The sequence below is a fragment of the Nannobrachium achirus genome, assembly GCF_963921795.1.
Source record: "Nannobrachium achirus genome assembly, chromosome: 13".
NCBI classification, from domain to species: domain Eukaryota; kingdom Metazoa; phylum Chordata; class Actinopteri; order Myctophiformes; family Myctophidae; genus Nannobrachium; species Nannobrachium achirus.
Window position 1 is genome coordinate 45,308,324 of NC_137833.1, and position 23,957 is coordinate 45,332,280.

At 43.1% G+C, this 23,957-nt stretch overlaps 1 protein-coding gene across 2 annotated transcripts in view; it reads right to left on the reverse strand.

The window, feature by feature from the left end:
* Nucleotides 1-23,485, reverse strand: part of LOC308297049 (uncharacterized protein) — a 53,016-nt gene extending 29,531 nt beyond the window's left edge. Inside the window, exons 1-3 of one of the 2 annotated variants that reach the window (XM_080740429.1) lie at nt 22,536-23,485; nt 8,460-8,513; nt 5,174-6,586 (exon numbers count right to left, since the gene is read on the reverse strand). In XM_080740429.1, the coding sequence (XP_080596555.1) occupies nt 5,174-6,586; nt 8,460-8,513; nt 22,536-23,253 (2,185 nt within the window). In that variant the 5' untranslated portion in view covers nt 23,254-23,485. Of the gene's footprint in view, nt 1-5,173; nt 7,031-8,459; nt 8,514-22,535 lie in introns of both variants that reach the window. The other variant, XM_080740428.1, reaches the window with a different exon arrangement.
* Nucleotides 23,486-23,957: the final 472 nt, after the last annotated feature.

Here is a 23,957-nt window from a genome sequence, read left to right on the forward strand (position 1 = left end):
TGCTAATATATGGGCATTACCAAATATGGGCATTCCCAGATATGCCCTTAATATTGATGACATCGGGACAGGGATCTCCATATATGGGCATAGAACGGACAAGGACGTAATTAATTTGCAAGTGTGATCTGGAAATGCTCATATATGGGCATGTCAGAACATGCCCATATATGGGCATTCCCAGATATGCCCTTAATATTGATGACACTGGGACAGGGGTCTCCATATACGGGCATAAAACGGACAAGGATGTAATTAATTTGCAAGTGTGATCTGGGAATGCCCATATATGGGCATGTTCTGACATCACATTGTCGACTATGGGCATAAAAGGGACATGAAGCCAGAGCATGATGTCAGAGCAGCAAACCCATTCTGTTAAGAGTGGTTCCCCTACATCACAGTGACATCAGAGCATGATGTCAGAGTGATGTCACAGTAACTAACAAGGGAACCAATAGACTGTAAAAATGTGTACTGACTGACTGAAGGAAGGACTGACACAGACAGACACAGACAGACAGACAGAGACAAGCTGCGACATTTCTCATGGTATAGAGACACACAGGCGCCTACAAATTCACGCCCACAATTGAGACAGCGGCACCACTTCAGGTAAGGGAGAACGTGTACTGCAAGCCAGCCGATAGAAAGTCATTGCAATTCAACTGTGGTTAGCCTAATATTAAAATAATCCTACACGAACTGGGTATCTGGGTATTGAAAACCTCAAGGGATGCGTCCATGACGTGTGTACCATGCGACCACTTAAACTTAGATTTTCCAATGCTAGCACTTTTGAGTGTATCAAGATGACAGATATGCCACTTTAAAAAGGCCAAATTAAACTCACGGGACACTTTATTATAACACAAAACAAATCGCTACGGCCTCAGTAGTCAACCACTGAAATTATTTTTATTTCACGATGCCCCTCATTGGGATTGCATTGGCAGCTGCAGTACACCGTTCATCCTTAATAGGGGGCGTGAATTTGTAGGAGCCTGTGTGTCTCTATACTAAATATCAGTGATGTCAGCATGCTGACTGTTTCACTCCTTTATGCCCATATATGGTGTTCCGTGATGTCAGTCAGTGATGTCGGGCATTGTTTCAGAATGCAGCTGTTACCATGGCAGTTACACTGTTTAGTATCCGACAGTGATGTCAGCATGTGGACAGACGGCAGACAGACATTCCGTACATGAATAGTTTGATAATTGTGTCAGGCCTTAGCCCCCCCCCCCCCCACTTGACACTTGTCCTACAGACATACTGTACAGCACATGGGAGGTCAGGGTTCAAACTGAACTTCAACGTAAGCACATGAACCCAGGCAGTAATAGGTTCCACTACCTCTGCCTTTTACTGCAGACAGGCTCCAATTACCTAAATGGAACTGGAATGTGGCCAAGTCTGACATGGATGCTGAATCATCAGCTCTAAATGGACACCACAGATGGATTATGAATGGGAATACTACTCGAACACGCTGGTCGCTGGGTAAACGTGAATTAAACTGACGCGGACCGTTTAAAAACTTAACTCATAATGATTGTCCATAAATGAAGCGGTAGGTTCAAACATTACCTCTACCGGCAGCAATGTCTCTCCTTTGATTAATGAATACTTAAACGGTTTGCAAATAGTGCAGTGGTACAATTATACACTGATGCTATAAGGATAACACAAAAGGCCCTAAGGGCTTGTTTCCATTCTGGTCCTGAGAGGGACATGTGTCTCTCTGCTTTCCTAAAGGCGACAGGCCTGTCCATACTTTGACTGTCCTTTTCTACCATAAAATTAAATCCCTCGGGACTTCTGAAAAGCATTGGACCGAACGAGAGTTCGGAAATTTGCACGTAGGAAAACAACTCACCAAACATTTCGGTCGAAGTATGGAGAGGCCTTAATTCCTACTGTCTGTCCTACTCTTATTCCTACTCTTGTCTCCCTCTCCCTCTCCCCATTTCTCCTATACACTATCTCTATGAAGATAATATTAATATTAAAAAGGTAAGAGCGTTTGAATAATGTTTAGATAAAGCTTGTAGCAAAACACACTTAAATACCCATGGGGAATTGTGCTATTAAGAATCATGCATTAAATAACACTTGATAAGAACTGGATGTACTACTGTACTGTATGTCGCATGTTGAATCAAGGGCTGTAATCGCAGTGTGTGGCCACTAGAGGGCAGCTGTCTCATTTCATAAAGATTTCATCTTCCCATCTCTGTTCACACACATTTGCAGGTGATTCTTTCCTATGGTCACTTTTTAAACCAGTGGTTCTCAAACATTTTCATGTCAAGGACAACCAAATTAATATGCATTTGGCTGCGGACCTCCATCTCAAAATATTTTGTGTCAGGGACCTCCAGAAACAAAGGTTTGAGTAAAGATATTTTTGCAGAACCACTGCTTTAAACAGCATGACATTAACAGGACACAATCATTCACACCTCATTCACAAGACAGAAACTATTATTTATCTATATCTGTATCCAATTTAATACTACCGTATATGATATAATTATGACTAAGAACTTTGCATTCAATGGGGCCAATCCTAAGCTGCACAGAGACAGACAGACAGACAGACAGAGAGAGGGAGCGTGACTCATCACATTGGTGTCTTGCCCATAAAGTTTAACACTGTGCAATTAACTATCCTTCTGTAAAGAAAGCGACAGAGCCTTGTCATTCCTGCTTTAAATTATGACAACCCAAACATCAAAAGGATTTCATGGCCTCGAGTTGTAATTGGATGATGAAACAGTGAGTTGCTACAGGCAGACACGTGTACACACACACAGTTTTGCAATCTCATAGTGGCTCAACTAATGAATATGCACATATTTGATATGATTAACTTTAAGGTCAAATCAATGGCTCCCAGGAGTCCACCCACTCCCCAACTAACTGGTAGTTCAGATGGACCCCCACAGGTCTGTACCTCACAGAGTGTACACATGGAACCAATGTACCCACAGTTGTACCCTCTCAGTTAAATTAACACTTCACTGTGTGAATTGGGGTCCCTTTCTTTCCCCTCTACACTAAAGGGCCCCATCTTGCCATACTCCTTATGCCTAAACATTTGAGGCTTTTTTTCTTCTTTTTACTATTTTGAAAAACATTTTAAAATGGTTCAAAAAGCCGATCTACAAGCTCACAACGTGTCGACGATGTAGATCAGCTATTTTCACAATTTTAAAATGTTTTACAAAATAGTAAAAAGAAAAAAAAGAAATCAAGATATGAACCCCAAATCTCTTTGCCGAAACAAGACAATCTACAAGCTCACAACGAGTCGCAGACTCATTGTAGATTGGCAGTTTTTTCTCCTTAAAAAAAAGTACAGTAGTTGCTGACTGGGTGATGGGTGCAAGGAGGGTTACTGTTTGATGGGACGCCAGTGTCGCAATGCAGCGACGACACAGTCGGGTGTTTTTTTAGATTTTCTTTTTTAAATATGAGATTCCTCAAACACACACAACTTGGCAGTCAATGCCAAAGAGCAGGGTCCCACTGCTCTACTTATGGCGACTGCCTACAACCCCGCAGATGCTGTCCTTTCGTGTGTGCGTGTGTGTGCGCGCGCGTGCGTACGTGCGTGTGTGTGTGTGTGTGTGTGTGTGTGTGTGTGTGTGTGTGTGTGTGTGTGTGTGTGCTGTGTGTGTGTGTGTGAGTGAGAGAGAGATAATGGGTCAATATTGGTTTGAATAAAACATAGTCATCCACTAAAGTAAAGACTCAGCTGAAATGTCATGAGAGAGGGAGAGATAGAGAGAGGGGGGAGAGAGTAAGAGAGCCACGTCAGCAATCTAATCACTTCCTGAAAGGCCAGCCTGAAGCAGGCAGGTCTGGCTTTGATGTAAATCATAAACACACACACACACACACACACATACATCTAGGTGAGGATCATCAGTGTACAGTGACTACACCTATATACATGTTAATCAATCAACTCTTAAGCTGTGAACATGTAGACATCATGGCTGGGTAAAATCAAATATATTTTTGAACCAAATACCTCAATATTGATATGTTTTTTTATGTCTATGGGAGCTGCAATACAAAGAAATAACTGACATACGGGGTCGGGGGATAGTGCCCTTTAGTCTAGCGACAGTGATGTCAGACTTCGGTGCTCTATTCTACCATGAACGGGGTGGAGATAACTGCTCCTGAGAGCATGTCCAGTGGGGGTTAGGGTGTGGTCTATAAGGTAGTGTCAGGTTTCAAGCCAGACACCTCTGGTTATTTCCAGTGCAGCTGAGCAGAGCTAAAATCAGTATACAAGGTAATCTAATAGTATATATAAAATAGGGGTTATCGGGGAGAGAGAGACAGAGAGACAGAGACAGAGACAGAGACAGAGAGAGACAGAAAGAGCCCGAGACAGAGAGAGTCTGCACCCCATAGTGGGGATAGCAGGATGCTAAACCTTGACTTTAAAAAAAAGTACCTACTCTATTATTCTTTCTATGAATCGTTTTAAAGCTGATAGCAAGAGGGGGGCTTTGTTTTTAATGAACAGTCACATTCTACTCATCACATCACAAGAGAGAGCAATAAAACATATTTTAGTGATGAGACACTATACTGAATGAGAATGCACACCACACAAATGGAAATCTCAAGCCACAATGAAGCAAGGACAACACAATAAAAGCAAAATGCAATGGTTAAAATGTAAAAAAAATAAAGGAAAATGTCAAACTAAATGCAAACTAAATGCAATGGTTAAAATTTCTAAAGGAAATCTGAAAAGGAATGGTGCAGAGGAGAAAGGTCTTGCAAATGAGAAACTCACGATTTAAAAAGAAAGGGGAGGTGGTTGGTTGACTGGGAGAAGATATTTTGTTGACGCAGAGATGATGTTTGGTTGACTAGAAGATGGCTGGTTGATTTGTAGAGGATAAACAATGAGAATGTAAGGCTTGATTTATGCTTGGTTGTGCGCAAGTGGCGCGCATCAAAAATAGCAGATCTACAAGCACACGTGTCGCAGCAAGCTTCTAGATTGCCATTTTTGAAGAGCGACGCGATACGCAAAACAAGTTTAAAACAGCCATAAGGGTGCCGAGGGAGTTGATGGCAACGAAAACTGAAGCATTAAGCATGAAGCATGTTTTTCATGCCAACATCGATTTTTTTTTACCTTTGTATGCACTGAGGTTTGGCATCTGAAACATTGTGCACCCCGCTGTGCTCTCGTTAGCGATAGTCTCCTCTGGTTTGCTGACAGGTGTATGGATAAGCGGCGCTTGGGATGGGGCAGGGGCCTGTGGGACTTCAGGCTTCTCCAGCTCTGCCTTGCCCTTCTGCGGGGAGGACTTGGGGGAGGCCTGAGTCAGGAGGAGGTAGGAACTCTGGCTTGGAGACTCTTCCTCAAGTTCTGCTGGAGCAGAAGGTTCCGTCTTTCCGAATATAAGGTCATCATCGTCCAACAACTCCGGAGCCTTGGACGAGGAGGGGAATTTGGAGTTGTCCAGAGCCTCCAGGAACTCGTCAATGATGCCCCTAGGTGGCCTCTCAATAAACTCAAATTCCTCAGAGGAGATTTCGGGCTCGGACACCTCCTCAGCAAAATCCTCCTCTACCTCCATCTTCAGTTCTGCCTTCTGCTCGTCTGTTTCCACCTGGAAGATGGCAGGGTTCTTGATCATGGCCTCCAGAACCGGAGAGAGAGAGTCCGCTGTCGGGACATCGGAATCAGAATCATCTCCGGTGGCGGGGGGCTTTTGGGTCTGGAAATCTAGAGGCTTAAATGTGTCAGCCATCTTGGGGGAGTCGTGGCACGAGAACCAGTCCTTCTGCTCAATCTTGACATGCTCTTCCTCCTTCGCCTTTGTTGGGGTGGTTTCCTCCGCTTCCTTCACCAGGTCGAATGCACCAAAGGTTTTCTCGGAAATTCTGGCCTCCGTCTCTTCGGCCATCTCTTTCAGCAGAGAGACTTTGGAGTCGAAGGCAAACGGATTATTGGCCGACAGGTTGATTGGCGGATTGGGCGACTCCATCATCCTGCGCTCAAGCACGGGACTCTGTTCCTCAGGAGTCCCCTCGGTGGAGGAACCAGAGTCCATTTTCTCAGGGTTGAGAGGAGAAGACTTCAGGATATCAGGAAGAGACGGTGGCAAGGCTGAATCCTCATCGTCATCATCTTCATCTTCTTTAAGGCCGGAGAACTGACTCATAAGGGAGTCTGTGGTGGTCATCTTAGCAGACTCAAACGCAGCTTTGCCCTCATCAAGGAACGATGGTAGAGTGTCCTGGGAATCTCCAGTCTGCCCGTACTGGACCAAATCTGGGGTTGGACTCTCTGACATTTTGCTGGCCTTACTGTCATCCCCGAAATGGGAGTACCCTGCGTCTGCCACAGGGGAGAATCCCTGGAACGGGTGGCTGCTCTTCTTCACCTCATGCATCAAGTCATCATCATCTTCATCCGATTGCTTACCATGCATGTCTGGCTCATACCTGGAGGAGCCAATGGGAGTGGTGTCCTTGGAGAAGGTATCCATGGAGACACGGGAGTTATCTTGAGATGCAAGGCGTGTCGAATCCCAGGGCTCTGTTGGGTTAGAGGAGGCAGGGTGAGACTCTGGGAATGCCAGAACCTGGGGGCTCAGGGGAGAGGGGCCGCCAGTCGACTGACTGCCTGAACTAAGAGCTTTGTCTTCAGGGGAAAAGGACACTCCGCTGTCCTCGCACAGATTCTTGTGCACTGGGTCTTTTCCTAAACTCAGATAAGGGCCCGCTAAGGGATCTACATCGTCTTCCTGATTCTTACTATGCCCCGTTCCGGAGTGACCCTCTTCACGATCCCAAGGCATGTCCTTGGACCTAGTTTGGGGTGGTTTGGTAGAGGAAGAAGAGGAGCAGTATAGTGCAGCGGATGCCGAAGTAGGGGGTTGGTTGGGACTCTCAGTCAGAGACAGCTCTTCCAGAGAGTCGGGAGAGTGGAGAGGGGAAAGAGGAGAGATGGGAGCAGGGGAATCACCCTTCTGCCCAAGTGCTTGAGTAGAGAGGGAGAGAGGGGGAAGGAGAATGCAATACAGCACATATCAAAGACACACTCCATTCCTTCAAAGTGCTCACCACACCTGGGTAAAATATGAACCGCATTTTGAACAACGGTGGAGCCACCCATTTAATGCTACATTCTACCACTTTAGCAGGTAACAACCAGGGTCTTTTTTCGTTCCAAGTCAAATATTCTGGTTAAAAATAGAAAACAATTCCCCACCCTGACCTTAAGTAGGCTACTTAAACCCAAATCAAATGTGTTCTATTTTCTTGCCCAGGTCTGGTGGCGACAGCACGTCAAGGGTCATGCCCAATGGATCCTCATTCAACCTAAACACACACAAGCTGTCTATTAAGGGAGATAATGATTCCTCTCACAGGTGATGCATATTCAATTTCAAAACGGTTTAAATGATACATGTATGTGTTGTCTTGGTTATGTTCAAATGTCACTGTGAAGTAATAATATTCCACAGTGAGTGTGGAATCTGTGTTGTTCCATATAGCTTCTGTTTTTGGCCCAGAACCTGCACCGTCCTGTTTTACCACTTAATACTTCCATAGACCTGACGTCACTCCCACTACCCTTGAGTCACAGTTATTTTTTGTATTGGAATTCCCATAGGCAAATCTTAGATTGCGTCATAAGAATTTGTTCCAAAAATTAGAAAACCACCCAGGTCCAGGAGATTATCAGGAATTGTTTATGATATTGAGTTAGGCTACATTTAATTAATTTCATGTGTTTGGATAAATAAAATTAAATCTTACCCTTTGGATAAATTAGTACTTTGTCAGTCAGTGGTCACGCTTCATATCCATATGAATAAAATCGCCAGGGTGATTTGTTTATTTTTGGAACACCATTCTTATAGTATATACCAATAGAATAACTCTGACCCAGGGAGATGGCGCCCTCTAGCGGCAGTGATGGCAGACTTCAGTGCTCTATTGTATGATGAACAGCAAAAATAGCCACCACTCTATTCATTATTCACTATTTTGTGTAAATTTGTAAAACATTTGAACTAGATGCCAGGATTAACGTTGTGCTTAATGTCTCGTGTCTGAAAAGTATTGTGGCTAACAAGAAAGATACCAACAATGTGACATGAAGAATCATTATTCCAATAGACAATAGACATTGCTTGTGTGTTCCAACTCGGTTAATTCTAGTCTAGTCTACTAAAACTACAAGGTCACAAGGCAGGGCAAATACAACCAATGTAAAATAGAAAATGCAAAGTCATTTACAAAATGCAGAAACTACTCACAAAACACTACAACTTCTCCCATGCATGTTTTTTTTCCTTCTTTTTTTGTAATCAAAACTGATTTGAAAGACATAATGAGGAATGAACTTAAGATGTTGCAGGAGGGAGGAATGGAGTAGACACAGCGACACACAGATAACTTGCCTGTGGGGAATTGCATCAGAGGGTGAGTCTGAGAATTAGATGGAGAATGTTCATCTGTGGAAGAGAAGACCAGAGTAGCAGAGACAGACCAGGGTAGCAGAGACAGACAAGAGTAGCAGAGACAGACAGACAGACAGACAGACAGACCAGAGAAACAGAGACAAAGAGAGCCAAAATCAGTCAGTTAGGTACAGATGGAAAAGGGAAAAGCCCCTATTGCCAAATGAAATCCTTCGTCATTCAGGGATGTGAATGATTGGGGGGACAAAGAAAAGCAAGAAATAGAAGTAGTCTCCCAGAAAGAAAAAATATATACACAGGATCTGTAAAGTCTCACATAGGCAGACATAGATCTCTGCCTATCGATATGTCTGGTGACATCTAAATTCAATGTAGGGACTAGAAGAGCAGAGAAAACAAGACAATTGTTTTTTTACCACCCAGTTCAAACCTCTACGTTGAATTTAGATGTTACCTGACGTATTGTTAAGCAGAGATTTTTGATATGTCTGGCTAGTGGCTACGCCTGGGATCAGCTGAAATTGTATTACAAAAATAAAATGTACTTTGTCCCTTTTTCGTTGAGGGTTGAGGCTAAACCTTGAGCGCCACCAAGCTAAAAACTTGTGAGGGCCCAACAGTCACAAGTTAATTTAGATATAGGCAGCTCAAGGTCTCATTTGGCAACAGGTTTGGGGTAGTACAAGTCAGATAAGAAAAGACAACGCATCAGCACTAAGTGGCATAATTGTTAACAGATGGTTGTCTGTGTCAGAAAAAAAAACAGGCAGGAATTAAAGCATTAATTACAAATAGATACATATCAGACATGCCACACAAGAATGGAAATAAAGCACTCATCTTTATTATTAGGAAGAGAATGACACAAAGAGGATTAGGTTTAGCCATTGTATAGCCTTGTATTGCGTAACTAAGAGGGCAGAGCTGATGTTATAATGCAGTGGTTCTCAAACTGTGGGTCAGGAACCCCAGGGGGGGTCCCCAAGTTATTTTGGGGAATCCAGGTTGAAAAGCATAGAGTACGTGCTCAGATTTCCCTGCTAATAATCAAATAAATAAATAATACCTCAAGAATATAATAATCATTCATCAAAATCCCATTATAAGCTTGTTCTATAATTTAAGTGCCTTTCTTTATTTTATTTATCTTTATTCCGCTGTAAAAAGGGGGAATCAGCAAGCCTCAATATGAATTATGTTTGTTGTCCCACATTAAAGGCAGAATGAAGCAGAGCTCAGGCTTCGATTACAATACACAAAGCAACGCTCTCATTCATACTAAATGAGAGCAGCTGTGAAATGAATACCAAAAGCAAACAGGACACTTTACAAGATATCATAATCTGAGGTTTTGTTAAATCTGCTAATGTGATAATGATTTAGATTAGATTACACTCAATGATTATTCTGATGAGATTATGGCTGTGAAGCGTAGCTCTCATTTCTATAGTATGTACGTACGTACGTACGTCCGTCCATGTGCAGATGGCCACAGCAGGCTAAGTATTTTAATTTACATTTCTATCTATTTTTTACTCAGCATTGTCTAACTTTGTTATTCTTGAATAAAATGCCACTCCACAGCACACAGCAAGTCCTTGCAACAAACCCGCTTTGGAGACCATTGCAGTGGTCAGAACTGCAGACTGGTGCCATTTGGGGATAATGGTTGCAAGTAGTTGCAAGGACTTGCATCGGTGTGTACTGGCCTTGAGTTATAGCCCTTTACTCTTAAGCCTGTTTTGTACTTGCATGCTGCATGCTGGTGTTGCACGCCATCACACACATTGTCAGAATTTGGTCAGAATTTATAGAAAAGATAGCCCCTTGAGATGCAGCATCTCATTTAAGAGGGGTCCTATACACATAAAACATTACATTGATACAATACAAATACACACTAGACAATGCACACACTTACAGATAGTTAGCTTGCCCACCCTCTCCCACCCACACCCCCAACCCTCAACTCATTTTAAACAAATAAATAAGAGAATACAGTGCTATGACTTGTATCAAAGTCAGAAATAAACGTAAATACAAGCAGCCAAGAGAGGTAAGAAAATTGAGCTTTGTAGTGGAATGACCTTGTGAGCTTGTAGATCTGCTATTTACTGAGCACGACAGTGTAACTGTATCTGTCCGGTTGGTTCATGACTACTGCAGTGCTGCCATGACACCTGGATTTTGCCTCGGGATCAAATAAAGCTCTGTCTAATGTGGTTATTTTCCCAGCCCTAATTAAGGTGTTTTTGTTGTTCAGTTATTGTACCTCTCCTGTCTGGGTGCCAGCACAGAGTAAACCTGCTACAATTAAACCGAAAGTAACACAGAAAGACATTTGACATTAGGATATAACGGGCTAGGGCCATGACTTGAAATCTACCAACTCACAGCGCATCATGTCATCATGTGCTTGTAGATCGTCCACTTTCATTCTTTTTGCACACATGGCATAACACAGGGATTTAAGTGTTTACTCAGGCTAATCGATTTAGAGAAAAAAAAAAGATTGTTGATTTATAATATATTTATTTTCAAAACTTGATTCCAGATTAACCTACGCAAGTACGCAATCACATTTAGCTTTCAATATTATTTTCATTGAATTGCTCAGCCCTATATAGGTCTATTTTCACAGCATGGCTGCAGAAGGCTAGCAGTCTTTGGTTACACCCATATTCATTTACTAAACAATTTGACTAAACTTCGATTAATTCACTCCGACTATGTGTAGATGAAGATTACATGATTATTAAGCTCTATTGAAGCCTAGCTCAACAACATGATCACATGACAGATCAGTGAGAGGCAGAGCAGTGCTGTGAAATGAAAAGTGATTTTATACAATGTTGCATTGTGCCACAATGTGAGCCTGTAGATCTGCTAGTTTACATCACACAAGAAATCGCACCAAGTAGGTTAAAAAGTCTACATATCAAACTGTGGAAATGAAGTAAATAAATAGGCCTACAGTTCAAATCAAAAATAAAAGCTTCAGGTTGGGGGTCGAACGAACGTTTTGAACTTTGTTTCTGGAGGTCACGCACTGGCACATGATATTTTCAGATGTGGGTCCGCAGCCAAATACATGTCATTTTGGAGGGGGGGGGTCCTTGACATGAAAACGTTTCAGACCCACTGGCCTAAATAAGACAGATTCCAGTTATTTGACCTGGGAGACAGTGGAGGAGGTGGGGTTAAAGAGTGTGACCCCTGTGTCCAGCAGTGCAGGCTGTAACCTGACTGAGGCTGGGTTTGCATCGGCTATTAGCCATCTACAAGCAACACGTTGTGAGCTTGTGTGAAAACAACATAAATCTTGTATAGGGAGTCCCTAACACCAAATATTGTCAGATGGGCATCTGTGGGCATTTGGGGGTTCCTTGACATGAAGATGTTTGAGTGAAAAATAAGGTAAAATAAGCTACTACACTATAGAAACAAGCCCAAAAAAACACATGCAAGTAACTTTAACAGAAAAACATATACTAAGCAGACAGGCAACACTGAATGGCAGCCCACTGAGCCCAGATCTTATTTGGATGGAATCAGATTTGAACCACATTCCCAGATGGTTTGAAATGACATTAAAATAAATCCTAGTTCTAAAGATGTGTCTCAGGCTGCATCGGCACTTGGACACTGAAGCCTGATTTATACTTTGTCGACACATTATGAACTTGTAGATCAGCTATTTTCGGGGAGCAACCAGTCATATGACAGAGTATAACTCAAGCATTACTCACACCTATGGCATTACAGAGTCACTACAGCAACCCATGTTATTTTTCCAATGTGTTCCCCTACCATTGCCATGGGTATGGTACCAAATCACAACAGATAAAACAAGAGCTGCACTCTTGTCGAGGTGCCAACTTGTTTCTTGTGCACAAGTAGGCCATGTATGGCCTATTTGTGCGCCAGCTGAGTGTGCCAAGTCTGTGTCCGTCCGTCATGCTAATACACAACATTTCGTTATCTATCGATTTCAGTTCCTCCCTCCCATTCCATCCATGAAGGCAGGTCACAAAAAGTTGTAAGTAACACATTTGGCGTAACACTCACTAACATGGGTCTTAGGTGCGTCGCTGATTGGCTGTGGCTTTCACAGGCTTTAACACACTGTTTAGCCCAACGCTGCTCAGCTCTGTTGTTTCACCGTGACCTGATGGTCGCTTCTCAGCCTTAGGGCATCTTACTTGTGTTGCTAATATTGATTGGAAAAGGGAAGTTTGGAGCTCTCAGCAGGAGCTGCTGCCTCCGCGACCCGACTCCGGATAAGCGGTTGAAGATGGATGGAAAGAGACACGTGAGTGTCACCCACAGCCACAACACTAGAGGGAGCGACGATGATCTGGTACTATCCAAATTTAGAACAAACATGGGAAAGTGTTCTTTCTACTGCTCTGCCACCAAAATATTGAACGCCCTGACACCATCGATTAAAGGATGTGTATCACTGGTTTCTTTCTAAATTGGCCTGAAAAAAAATGTTGATGAATTTAATACATAAGACCACAATGGAAACAAGTCCCCAGTACCTTTTTTTTGTGTAATCCTTTTAGCCTTACTGTCTGACTGTGCCACGTGCTGTTTTACATTTCTGACTAATTAAGTATTCATTCAATTAATCAAATGTGGTATTGTGTCATACTGACACAGACAGGGTTTCGTTTTGGTACCCAAACCTACTGAAAATGGTTTGGGCAGAAACTGTTGCATGGAGACAGACAAGTATAAGTAGTAGTTTCCTATTTTCCATTAAGAATAAAAGCCTCTAATGTTGGAGGTTGTGATTTATCCTGCTTTCCAGACTGCGGAAATTACTAGCCAGTGTCTTATTCAACATGTCAATTTTCAATTAATCTAAGAGGGAACTTTAATTTGTGATTCACCCATTTCTAGAACATAGAATAGACCACTTTAGCAGCCAAATAGATTAACAAGGTTTTAAGGTAAAAACCTGCCTACTTGTCAAAGTGACAAGTAGAGTAGACTGATTTCCAGCCCAACCAAAGATTTAAACAGTATTTAACTGGTGGTCACTGGGGTGGAAACCCCTCAAGGAACCCCTGGGGGTCTCAATAACAAACAAAAAAATGTTTCTCTCATTTTCATTTAAAAGCTGAATTAAGCAGAAGTTGAATTAACTTGTGACTACAAAGCAGGGATTGGGAGTATCGCGTGTTGCTTAGAACTGGGATATATGCAGGCTCGGCTGCAGGATGAAATGACTGAGGGGTCAGTTGAAAATGGTGAAGGGGGGGCACATCTCATTTTTATATATTAAAACAATATATATTTTGTTGTTGTCGAGTGGAAACCTTCTATGTCCAATACCGTTGGTTTTGTCTGTCATTTTAAAAATGATTTAAACTAGTGAAAATAGCCGATCTACAAGCACACAACGCCTCGCGATGCGAGGCGTTGTGTGCTTGTAGATCTGCTATTTTCACTAGTTTTGTGCTATAGTCTTGGAAGATAAAGCAGGTCTTTACGTTACGATAAAACGCCGAAATTTGAAACTCAGAGATACAAGGTTTCTGCCCGACAGACGATATAAAACCTAAACGGAGGGGGCAGGATTTGCAACTGAGGGTGAAAGGCCCCCTCTGGCACCCCCATGGCGCCGAGCCTGGATATAATGTGCCTTCACAACGCCCTTATCCTCCTGAGCAACAATGAGAGTCTACTAGTAGAAGGAAGGAGGTGCATCGATTCTTTCATCTCCACTATTACATGATCTAAATTTCGGAGCCGTGTAAAGAAAGAAAGAATGCCTCCTTGCCGCTCTTTGAAACTCTATAGGGGCTCAAATGGGTGTGCGGCTGAAAAACGTGAGCTAATGTTTCACCTGCTGCTATCTGCCCATCAGGAGAAAAGAACTCAATGTATGTTTGCTGTCAAAAGGCGTCTCCGCTGCCTGCCGGCCATACCAAACTATGACATAACATGTGCTGAGAGTACAGCTAGACAGCCTCACACAGAAATGCACGTTTGTATCGCTGTACTTTTGTGAAGACATCAACATTAGGACAGCAATTTTATGAGTGCCAAAGATATAATTACTTTCAACCAGTACCATTTGAAAATAACTTATCAAGCCAGATCAGCCATTACATTGTTTGAAGTATGACACCATGATGCCACAAGGTCTAAAATAGGTCTTGAGTCAATGTAGAAAGAGGAGTTGAGAGCAAAAGATAATTAAATAATGTACAAGATCAAAAGATAGAATGAGAAGGGAAAGAAAAGGCAGAGGTAAAGGGAAAATTAAATTAATAGTGTGTAAGAGTGAACTCAAGATAAATTAATTACCTTCACAACTGAACCCAGGGAGGGGACCCGAGCAAGGTTATTATAGTTTTGCATTTTTAATTAAAATCAGTTTTGTTTTAATTATCTCTTAAAGCAGGCTTGCAACGGCTTAAGTTTTATTTTCGAGTTTTTTAATAAGTTACTAGTTTTTAGGCTTTGTAAAGCCTATTTTTTAAAGTTTATTACAGAAACCTGTTTTGTTTTCACATCAAATGTGTGTTATTTCGCAGGTTTTACATAACTACTATGACCTTGGGCCAGAGTCCACACAATGACATTTGAGTTCCATGACTTGACATGGCACAGGAGAGATGGCATGGGGATATAAATAGAACATACAGTATACATAGAACTTAGAAGTTAACTGACCCCACCCCTTTCCCAGGCTGGCCCCTGACAACAATTCAAGTCTTCCCTTTGGACTTTCTTCAGTCACCCTATGAGGATATCCTGTGCTTTCTGGACAAAACCTCAACGACCAAATCACCCATGTCAACCCTTCTTGGTATCGTTCATACCCAGACCATTTCTATCTACTCACTGTGTGTCAGAGGGCTGTCTGAACCCTGCCTACCAGAGAGATATCCCCAATACAAAATCCGTAATATACACACATACCACTGTGTCTGAAATAAAGTAAAACTTGAGTAAGACAACTACGATCATGACTGAAATGAAAAGTAGAACTGAAAAATGTTACAACCCCTGTATTAAATGTTTTGTATGTTAACTCTGAATATTATTATTGTTTATGTATTTTTAGCCCATAATAATTATTTTTTACGGTGTGGCTCTGTAAGAAGCTAGCCTAGAAGAGGGACTCTGTCCATCCGTGTGTGTGTGATGTTACATCACCAAACTGGGCATGAATTCTAAGCTGTGTTGCTTCACTCACACAATGCAATACAGGTTTCACCAAAATCAATGCAACACAAACACAACCAATGAAATCAACTCTAAACAAATGCAATTTCACTTTTTCTACAGTGCTTTGGCATTTTCTCTCAGTTAGTTGTTGCATACTCCACTGTTTCTCAACGACCAGGTGTGCAAACCAACCACCAGGGTTCCAAATGGAACGTTAAGGGTCTGTACATTTTACAGTGCAGTTTAGGGTCCCAGAAATAACCCATTGCACACTCAGAGACCCGTAAGCGTTCATTTGGACCCTTGGTGTTCTCCGGACCACCAGACGTTGAGAAACAGTGGTCTACCCACAATGTGTCCTGCAAGCCAGCGTTGCCATGTCTGCGTATTATAAGCGACTTTGGGCTTGTTTTTCTGTAGAGTTGCTTGCAAGTATTGGTAGTTTCTGGTTGCGATTCTTTGGGCTTGTTTCTAATGTGTAGCTTATGTTGAGCTTCCCTTGAAAATGTCGGAATGTTGATTAAACCAGTGGTTCTCACACATTTTCATGTGAAGGACCCAAAACCTAATAAGCATTTGTCTGTAAACCACCCCATCTGAAATTACAAAGAACTTAATATACTTGAATTAAACATTCTCGTAGTTCATTGTGAATCTACAGTACAATTACAGCCAGGGACCCATACAAGATGGGTTGTAAAAAATAAAAAATAAAAATCTAGATTTTATTGAGAAAAAAAAAGAAGCTCAACATGTATAGGTTTAAATTGCTCAAGTAGAATAGTCGCTTCTTTTGGGCTTCTTTCTCTGGCAAAACCTGGCAACCCGGCTGCCCACCCCCACTTCTGGGGAGGGCGGGGGCTCCTCCTCTGACACACATGGAGTCAACAGCTGCTGCTTTTCACCTGACAGTGAGTGCTTTTCACACCATCTCTCTTATCTCTTCTCTCCTCCCTGCAGAACAGGTGCCCTGATTCAGAGTAGACTCCCACCATCCTAATGCTACCCTGTAAGATTGCGATGCCTGATGCTATTGGAGGGGGTGGTGGGACAAAGAGTGGCACTACGTTACATGTCAGTCCGCAGACTCAGGAATCCCCCCCCCCCCCCCCCTTATACAGCTCAGAAGAGAACATGATGCTGTTTTTTTTGGGGCGGTGCGTCCAGTCAGACAATTTTAGTTTCTAACCGACCCCTAGGAATCAAATCTATAATAATAAATCGTTGTAACGAACAGCAGCCTGTTGCAACAGCCGTGTGCAGGTTTTCTCAAACTATCACTGCATCATCAAACATGTTTGGAGTCATGTTATTGTCTACTCTGGCTTTCATGAGCAGGTTTTTAAGTTGCTTGATTCAGTATTTAGATATTTGATATTATTATTATCAGACTTGCCCCCTTCTAACACAAAACACCCGTCTTTAGTTCTGGTCACTGATATTGGCCTTCTAATGCGTGCAATCACTCGTATCATTCATTCTTTTAATGTTATGTTTTTCTCTCCCATTTTCCCCAAACAATATACAAAATAAATGAAAAGTAATCAAAGGTAAGTTACAATGGGTTTGTATAGGAAGGGGCGTGTCTGATCAAATTCATATCAAATAACCAAATACTGAAAAGAACTTAAAAACTGTCTGGGGTGTTCACGAAAGCCATAGTCGATGGTAAAATGAACCCAAACATGTTTGAATATGAAATATCCCTTTAGAATGGATGCAAATTCCACACTTAACGATACTGTACATTGAAACTAGCATGATACTAAAACAGAATCTTTTGTTTGGATGCACCACGGAAATGTAAGATTCATCTTAGTTACACTGGTGTCAAGTTCTCCGAAAATGACGTTTTCACTTTCTGTGGTGCAGTCAGTGAAAAGCACTGTTCTCGATGCAGTGTTTAGTGCTGTGTTGTCAAATAACAGGGCGGATCAATCTGGGATAAGGTTGTTGCATACAGTAGTAACAGCAAAGTATCGCTTTCATATTTCATTAAAGGGATAAAGCTATTCGGGACATAGACTGCTACCATGATGTTATATTCCTCCACAAAAATAAAGTACTGTGTTCTAATTAAATGTTATGTTATTTTGTAGGCTACAACCGGAGTCATGCTCACAAGAGCTTTCTTGTCCAGGGATGCATCTCGTAGAGAAAAACGCCTCATGTGCAACTATGTTTGAACCCAGATATGAATGTTTCTGAATCTGCCTACGTTTGGACTATTTCAGCTGGTGCAACCCTTATTAAATTAGAAATTAAGTTTTAAGAACTAGGCCATGTTTTAACTCATGCACGTATGATGAAACCTGGTGCCGGTAGCTATCACTGGTGTTGCCAAAAAATACTAAACACTGACCTGACCTCGTGATCTCAACCGAAACCTTAAGCCGGATTTATACTTTGTCGTTCAAGGGTGTTGCATGCCAAAAATAGCAGATATGAGCTTGTAGATCTGCCATCTGCCATTTTCATTGTGAAACACCATTACAGAATACACATTAAGCAATAACCTAAACCTAGGTGGGGTGATAGAATCAGCTAGGGGAAAAAAAAAAACATTGGTCATCCATGCAATAGCATATGCCAGTGTTTCTCAATCTCAATCTTTTTCGGCTCGAGTACCCCCTTTCCCTTATTTTTGAATCAAAGTACCCCCTTTACCCGACAACAACATTTTCCTTATACAACTGCAATTAAAACCATAACTATTGGTATATGATGCTAAGTTAAACCTGTAATTTGGGTTATTAGCATCTATCAGTCTCCAAGTGTCATCATTAAACATAACACAGTATATGTGTTTTTCTTCTTCTAATTCAATTGAAGTAAATTATTTAACTATGAATAATATTATGATTTATACCTCTATTTTTCTTTTGGGGGGGCATTTTCTGAGTACTCCCAGCAGTACCCCTAGGGGTACACGTAGCCCATTTGAGAAACACACTGGCATATGCCATAGCATACCAGCAAAACCATTGCTCTGACCAGCCAGTCAAGATCCCCACACATAAATGCTGTTGACCCCCGGGTGGCCTTGAGGGGGTTCCAGGGGTTCCCCAGCAAAATGAGGACCAGTTTAAATACTTGCCCCATTTTATTTTTAGGCTATTCGAAAATGGCCAATCTACAAAGCTGTAGATTCGTTGTGAGCTTGTAAATCAGCCCTTTTTGAAAAATGACATATCTTTTCTGAAGGGGGTCCCTGGCACAAAATCTTTTATGGGTGTTCACAGTCAAATAAGTATACATGTGGGGGCCCTTGACATAAAAATGTGAAAAGAAGCACTGCTCTACGCCACCTGTCCTGCTGTAGAATATTTAATTAAAATGTATACATGCTTGGATCCTCAAAGCAACCAACGCTTGCGATTGGGAGTGATTCTCCCTCTGGGGTATAAACCACAGAAGACAGAACCCAGACTAATTGGTCATCAAGATGTATGACCTTTGTGTCATACATCTCATTGGGTGCGTTTATATGCACAGATGTATTCCACTTATATTCTGAATGACTGCTCATTCAGAATAGAAATGCTCATATAAACGTTTATGAATGGCCATTCCGGTCTGACCCGAAGGAATTTTCATTCTGGTCTGAAGAGGTGGTTTATGCCGTTTCAATCGGGATACATTTGTCATATAAACGCTCCATTCGGAATGAACTGCTGTCTGAACTGCCCCCCCCCCCCCTCTTCTCCGACCTGAAGTAGGCCTACTTTGCGCATGCCCAAAGTTCTATTCCGAATGAATCCTTTGGTCATGTAAACGACAGTGGAATGAGGGATACTTGTATTCAGGTCCCATGTAAACGTTTGGGGATGAAGCTCTATTCAGAATAAGTTCATTCTGAATGGCATTCTGAATGTGCATATAAACGCACCCAGTGTGTTATATCTGCATGGAATCAATAATCGTTTTGCACAGAAAAGACTTTAAATTCTTGTAGATATATTCCAAAATCAAGCACATCTTAAACCAGGGTGAGAGAAAGGACGAACGAAAGAACAATTTAAATAATTTCAATAATTAGGAAAATGTTCCTCCAAGCTCCAACAGTCCAACCCTTTTTTTACCCTTTCCAATTTTCTGGCACTATAATTCTCCATTTCTCCCACATGATTTTGCACGGTTTCAGGAGGAATATCATCTGGACATTATGACTAGGGCCTTTTTACTCCTCACTAAATCAATCTGTAAACGAAAGCCTGCTGAAAGTCTTTGATGTAAATAAAATCAATACAGACTACAGTCAAATCAATACAGTATAAACAGGTTATCGTTTACTGGGACTGGGTATTTGTGAGCAAACTTTCATAAGCAGTGATATCTAAAACTGCTTAATCACTTTCAACCTGGTCAGTGGTGTCTCTATTTTGGGCATGTTTTCTACAATCTTCGAAAATGTTCCGCCAATATTAAAAAATAATGAAAATAACGCATTGTGAGCTTGTAGATTTGTTATTCTCGCCATTTCTTTCAAATAGTTTTTTAAATGAGTAGTTCACCCCCAAAATGACATTTCTTTCTATTGATTAGGTCACGCCAAGGAGACTTTAGTTCAATAATATTCTGTTATATTCATCGCTTTCCTAAGACAAAAAAAATGATTATAGTAAATTTACCCCTATTGATGCTGGATGGGGACCCATATTAGGCCCTGGATGGGGACACAAATATATTTGGGTCAGAATCAATGAGGGTAAATTTAGGGTCAAGGGTCAAGTAAATTTACCCCCATTGATTCTCACCCAAATGCATTTGGGTCCCCATCCAGGGCCTTGTATTTGGGTCCCCATCCAGGCCCATGCATTTGGGTCCCCATTCAGAAACAATGGGGGTACATTTACTATAATCATTGTTTTGTCTTAGGAATGCGACAAATACAAAAACATATTATTGAACTCAAGTCTCCATGGCATGACTTATCAATAGAAAAAGGTCATTTTGGGGGTGCACTACTCCTTTAAAGGCCACTAAGAGACTGTTGAGTGTGTAAGAGACAGATGAGAAAAGACAGAAGTGCGTTTGTTCTTGCTTAGGGGAGGCCAGGGCAATCTGCGATTACACTGCTTCACTAGGATACCCGACCAAAACAACAACATTAGACGGAACGGCTACACAATGGCTTACACACACACACACAAGCAAAACATACTGACCGACACAAGGATATATACACGCACGCACAATCACAATGGCTTGTGCACAGAGAGAGACAAGCCTCCACACACACCCACACAGGCTCAGGCAGTGTAAGCCGACTGTCTTTCCACGGCTGACACCGGCCCGCTCCCCTCTAATCCACCTGACCACAATGCCAGCGGGAAACAAAGGCCTGACGGACGTAAGGGACCCAAAATAAGATGTAGGCCAGTAGTGGACAATTAAAACGGGCAGTCACTCAGTCATTACGGCTTAGCACTGACCGCCTGTGGCCCTCTCTGCTAAACACAACAGACAGCCCCACCCTGCCCCTCCCCTCCCCTCCTCTCCTCTCCCCTCCTCTCCTCTCCTAGCTTCCAAGCTATCTTGCATGTCAGGGAAAGCAATTATAGGCCTATACCGTGCATCTACCATCAAGACTAAGCATTACAAAGCTTTTAAAACTATGATACTCAAGAATTAAAACAGCATCTTACTGTGTTAAGTGTTTCATATTGTTAAAAATATATACTATAATAATAATGACCTGATTCCACCGTCAACACAGGCCAAGAAAAGGCCTGGGGGAGGTGGAGGGGCGTCTTAAATTATTTGGGGAGTGGGCCAGCATAGCAGCCATCCTAGCATCCGGTCAACCCGATGATGACGGATCAGAAAGCTATTGTATTAAAGTCCTATCATAGAGTCTGGCACATCCAGGGAGTGGACCAGGGAGCTCATTAGAGGCAGATTCCTTTGTGTGTGAGTAATCAGGGGTGCATCTGTGGTACACTGCGTGCTCACTGCTAGCAACACAGCAGCAGCGGCGGCACAAAAGCAGATGGCCACTGCCATAATGCCACCTTCCTTCTTCACCACCTCGAAGCATTATTACAAGTCAAATCAGACACGCGAAACCTATAGAGATGCGTTATTGATGACGCAGTTTGATCGGAGTGATCAAGTCCAATGCATCTGTTCTTGAGCTACTACCCCCCCCCCTCCTCCCAGGTTTGTTTATTTGTCAAAAACAGGTGGGCCTGTATTAGCTCAACCTGCTAGCTCATCCTTCTTGGTTCCTCATCCCCATCATCTAAAGATAAACATCCATCCATGCGTTGTGTATTGTTATATGAACTGAATTAGGCTTGAATTAAATTCAAGAGGAAAGGCTTTTTTCTTTTTCGCTATTTAAATTTAATTTGCCCTCATTCACTGGCAGTGGCTATACAGCTAACACCTATAGCTTCTGAGGTTAAGGGTATATCGGAGGTTTAGATGGCAGGGAACATATTCTAAACAAATTAACATTTCTAACGTTTCATATTGTGCAGATGATCAAACCGGTATGTAATAAATAATAATAGCACGTTCAAAGTTTATATATCTGACACATTTTCTCTGGACAGTGGACACCCACAAGATGCTGGCTGTGGGATAGACATCATGTCCCTCTCATCATATTCATACTCATAAAATAAAATAAAAATGCGTCGCTCGCAGACTAAAGCGCAGATCTGACAGCTCATCGCGCAGATCTGCGCTTGTGTCGGCTAGCGAGCGACAGTCACCAGCCAGAGGCTGACTAACGGAGCATGATGAATTAACGGTACATTTTAATGACAAGACATCAATTACAACCCCTTCCCCATCGATCGATCGCTGATCAATTGATCGCTGATCGATCACGCTGATCGGTGCTGTTGTTGTACTTACGCGCTGCCGGAGCCGGTACTGGTTCGGATGCTGCTCGTGTCACCACCGGAGCCGGTTCTTCTTGTGGGAGCGGTTCTGCTGCTGCTGGAGGAGCAGAAGGAGGGGGAGGAGGAGCCTCCTCCTCCACCACCACCACCTCCTCCTCCTCCTCTCTTGGGGGTTCCACCACCACCGGCGCGGAGACCACGTCAACGTGCTGCTGGATTGGCTCTGGCTCCGGTTCTGGCTCTGGCTCCGGTGTGTAACTCTCCGGCTCGGCTTTGGGGGCGAGCAGGAGAGCCGGCGGCTCGGGTTCGGGCTCGGCGGCGGTGGTGGAGTCTGGAACCGCCTCCTCCTCCTCCACCGGGGGCACGACCACCACCGGCTCCTCGGGTTCGAACTCCTCCTCCACCGGCGCCGCTTCGCTCGCGAGCGTCGTCAGCGGCTCGGGCGACGGCGTCAGCGCCTCCTCGAGCTCCGTGACGCGGATGGGTTCGGTGACGGGTCCGGTGGGCACCGGGGGCGGCGTCGGGGGGGACTCGACCTGCCAGCCGCCGTCCTCGGCGATGTGTCTCTCGATGGCGTCCTGCGCGCCTCCCACCAGGTCCACGATGTCGTCCAGGAGAACGTCTTTGGCCGCCATGGCCTCGCTGAAGGCTCCCGTTCCGAGGAGGTTCGAGCCCTCGTCGTAGTAGTGAGGCGAACTGGAAGATACTCGCTGTTCCTCTGAGTCTGCCATGTTGTTCTTCTTATCTCTTTCTTTCTCTGTCCTCTAACACCCCTAAAAAAAGTTGTTTCCACACTTCAAAAGTCCCTCTTAAAAAAAAGACGCTTCTCCGGTTGTTTTCTCGAAGTTTTTAATCGAGTCTGACGCGAAGTTTTGGATGGAAGAAGTGCGCCACGAGCACCAACAGAGAGACACACCAACAGAGACACGCAGTCACGCACACACACACATTAGTCCACAATGTTGAAAAGAAAACGGCCAGGGGAAACTCCAGGGAGAGACCAATCACTGGCCGATGAGTCCCTGATCGATGCCACCTGTGGCCAATGAGTGCGCGTCAAAGTCAAGTGTAGCCCGCCCCCTCGAAAAGGGGAAACGCCGAAGTTTAAGTTGACACCCCCCTTCCTGTGGCCAACTACACACACACACACACACACACACACACACACACACACACACACACACACACACACACACACACACACACACACACACACACACACACACACACACACAGACTTGTTAACAGGAGGAGCTGGGTTGTCAGTTTGCTGTAACATATTAAGTTCAGGGCAAGGGCTAGCCTGTGTGTGTGTGTGTGTGTGTGTGTGTGTGTGTGTGTGTGTGTGTGTGGTGCTTGAGTGGGTGTGTGAGTTTATGCCTGTGTGTTTGTGGTAGAGGCATCATTTGGGTATAGTTAGGTATTGGCTACAGGG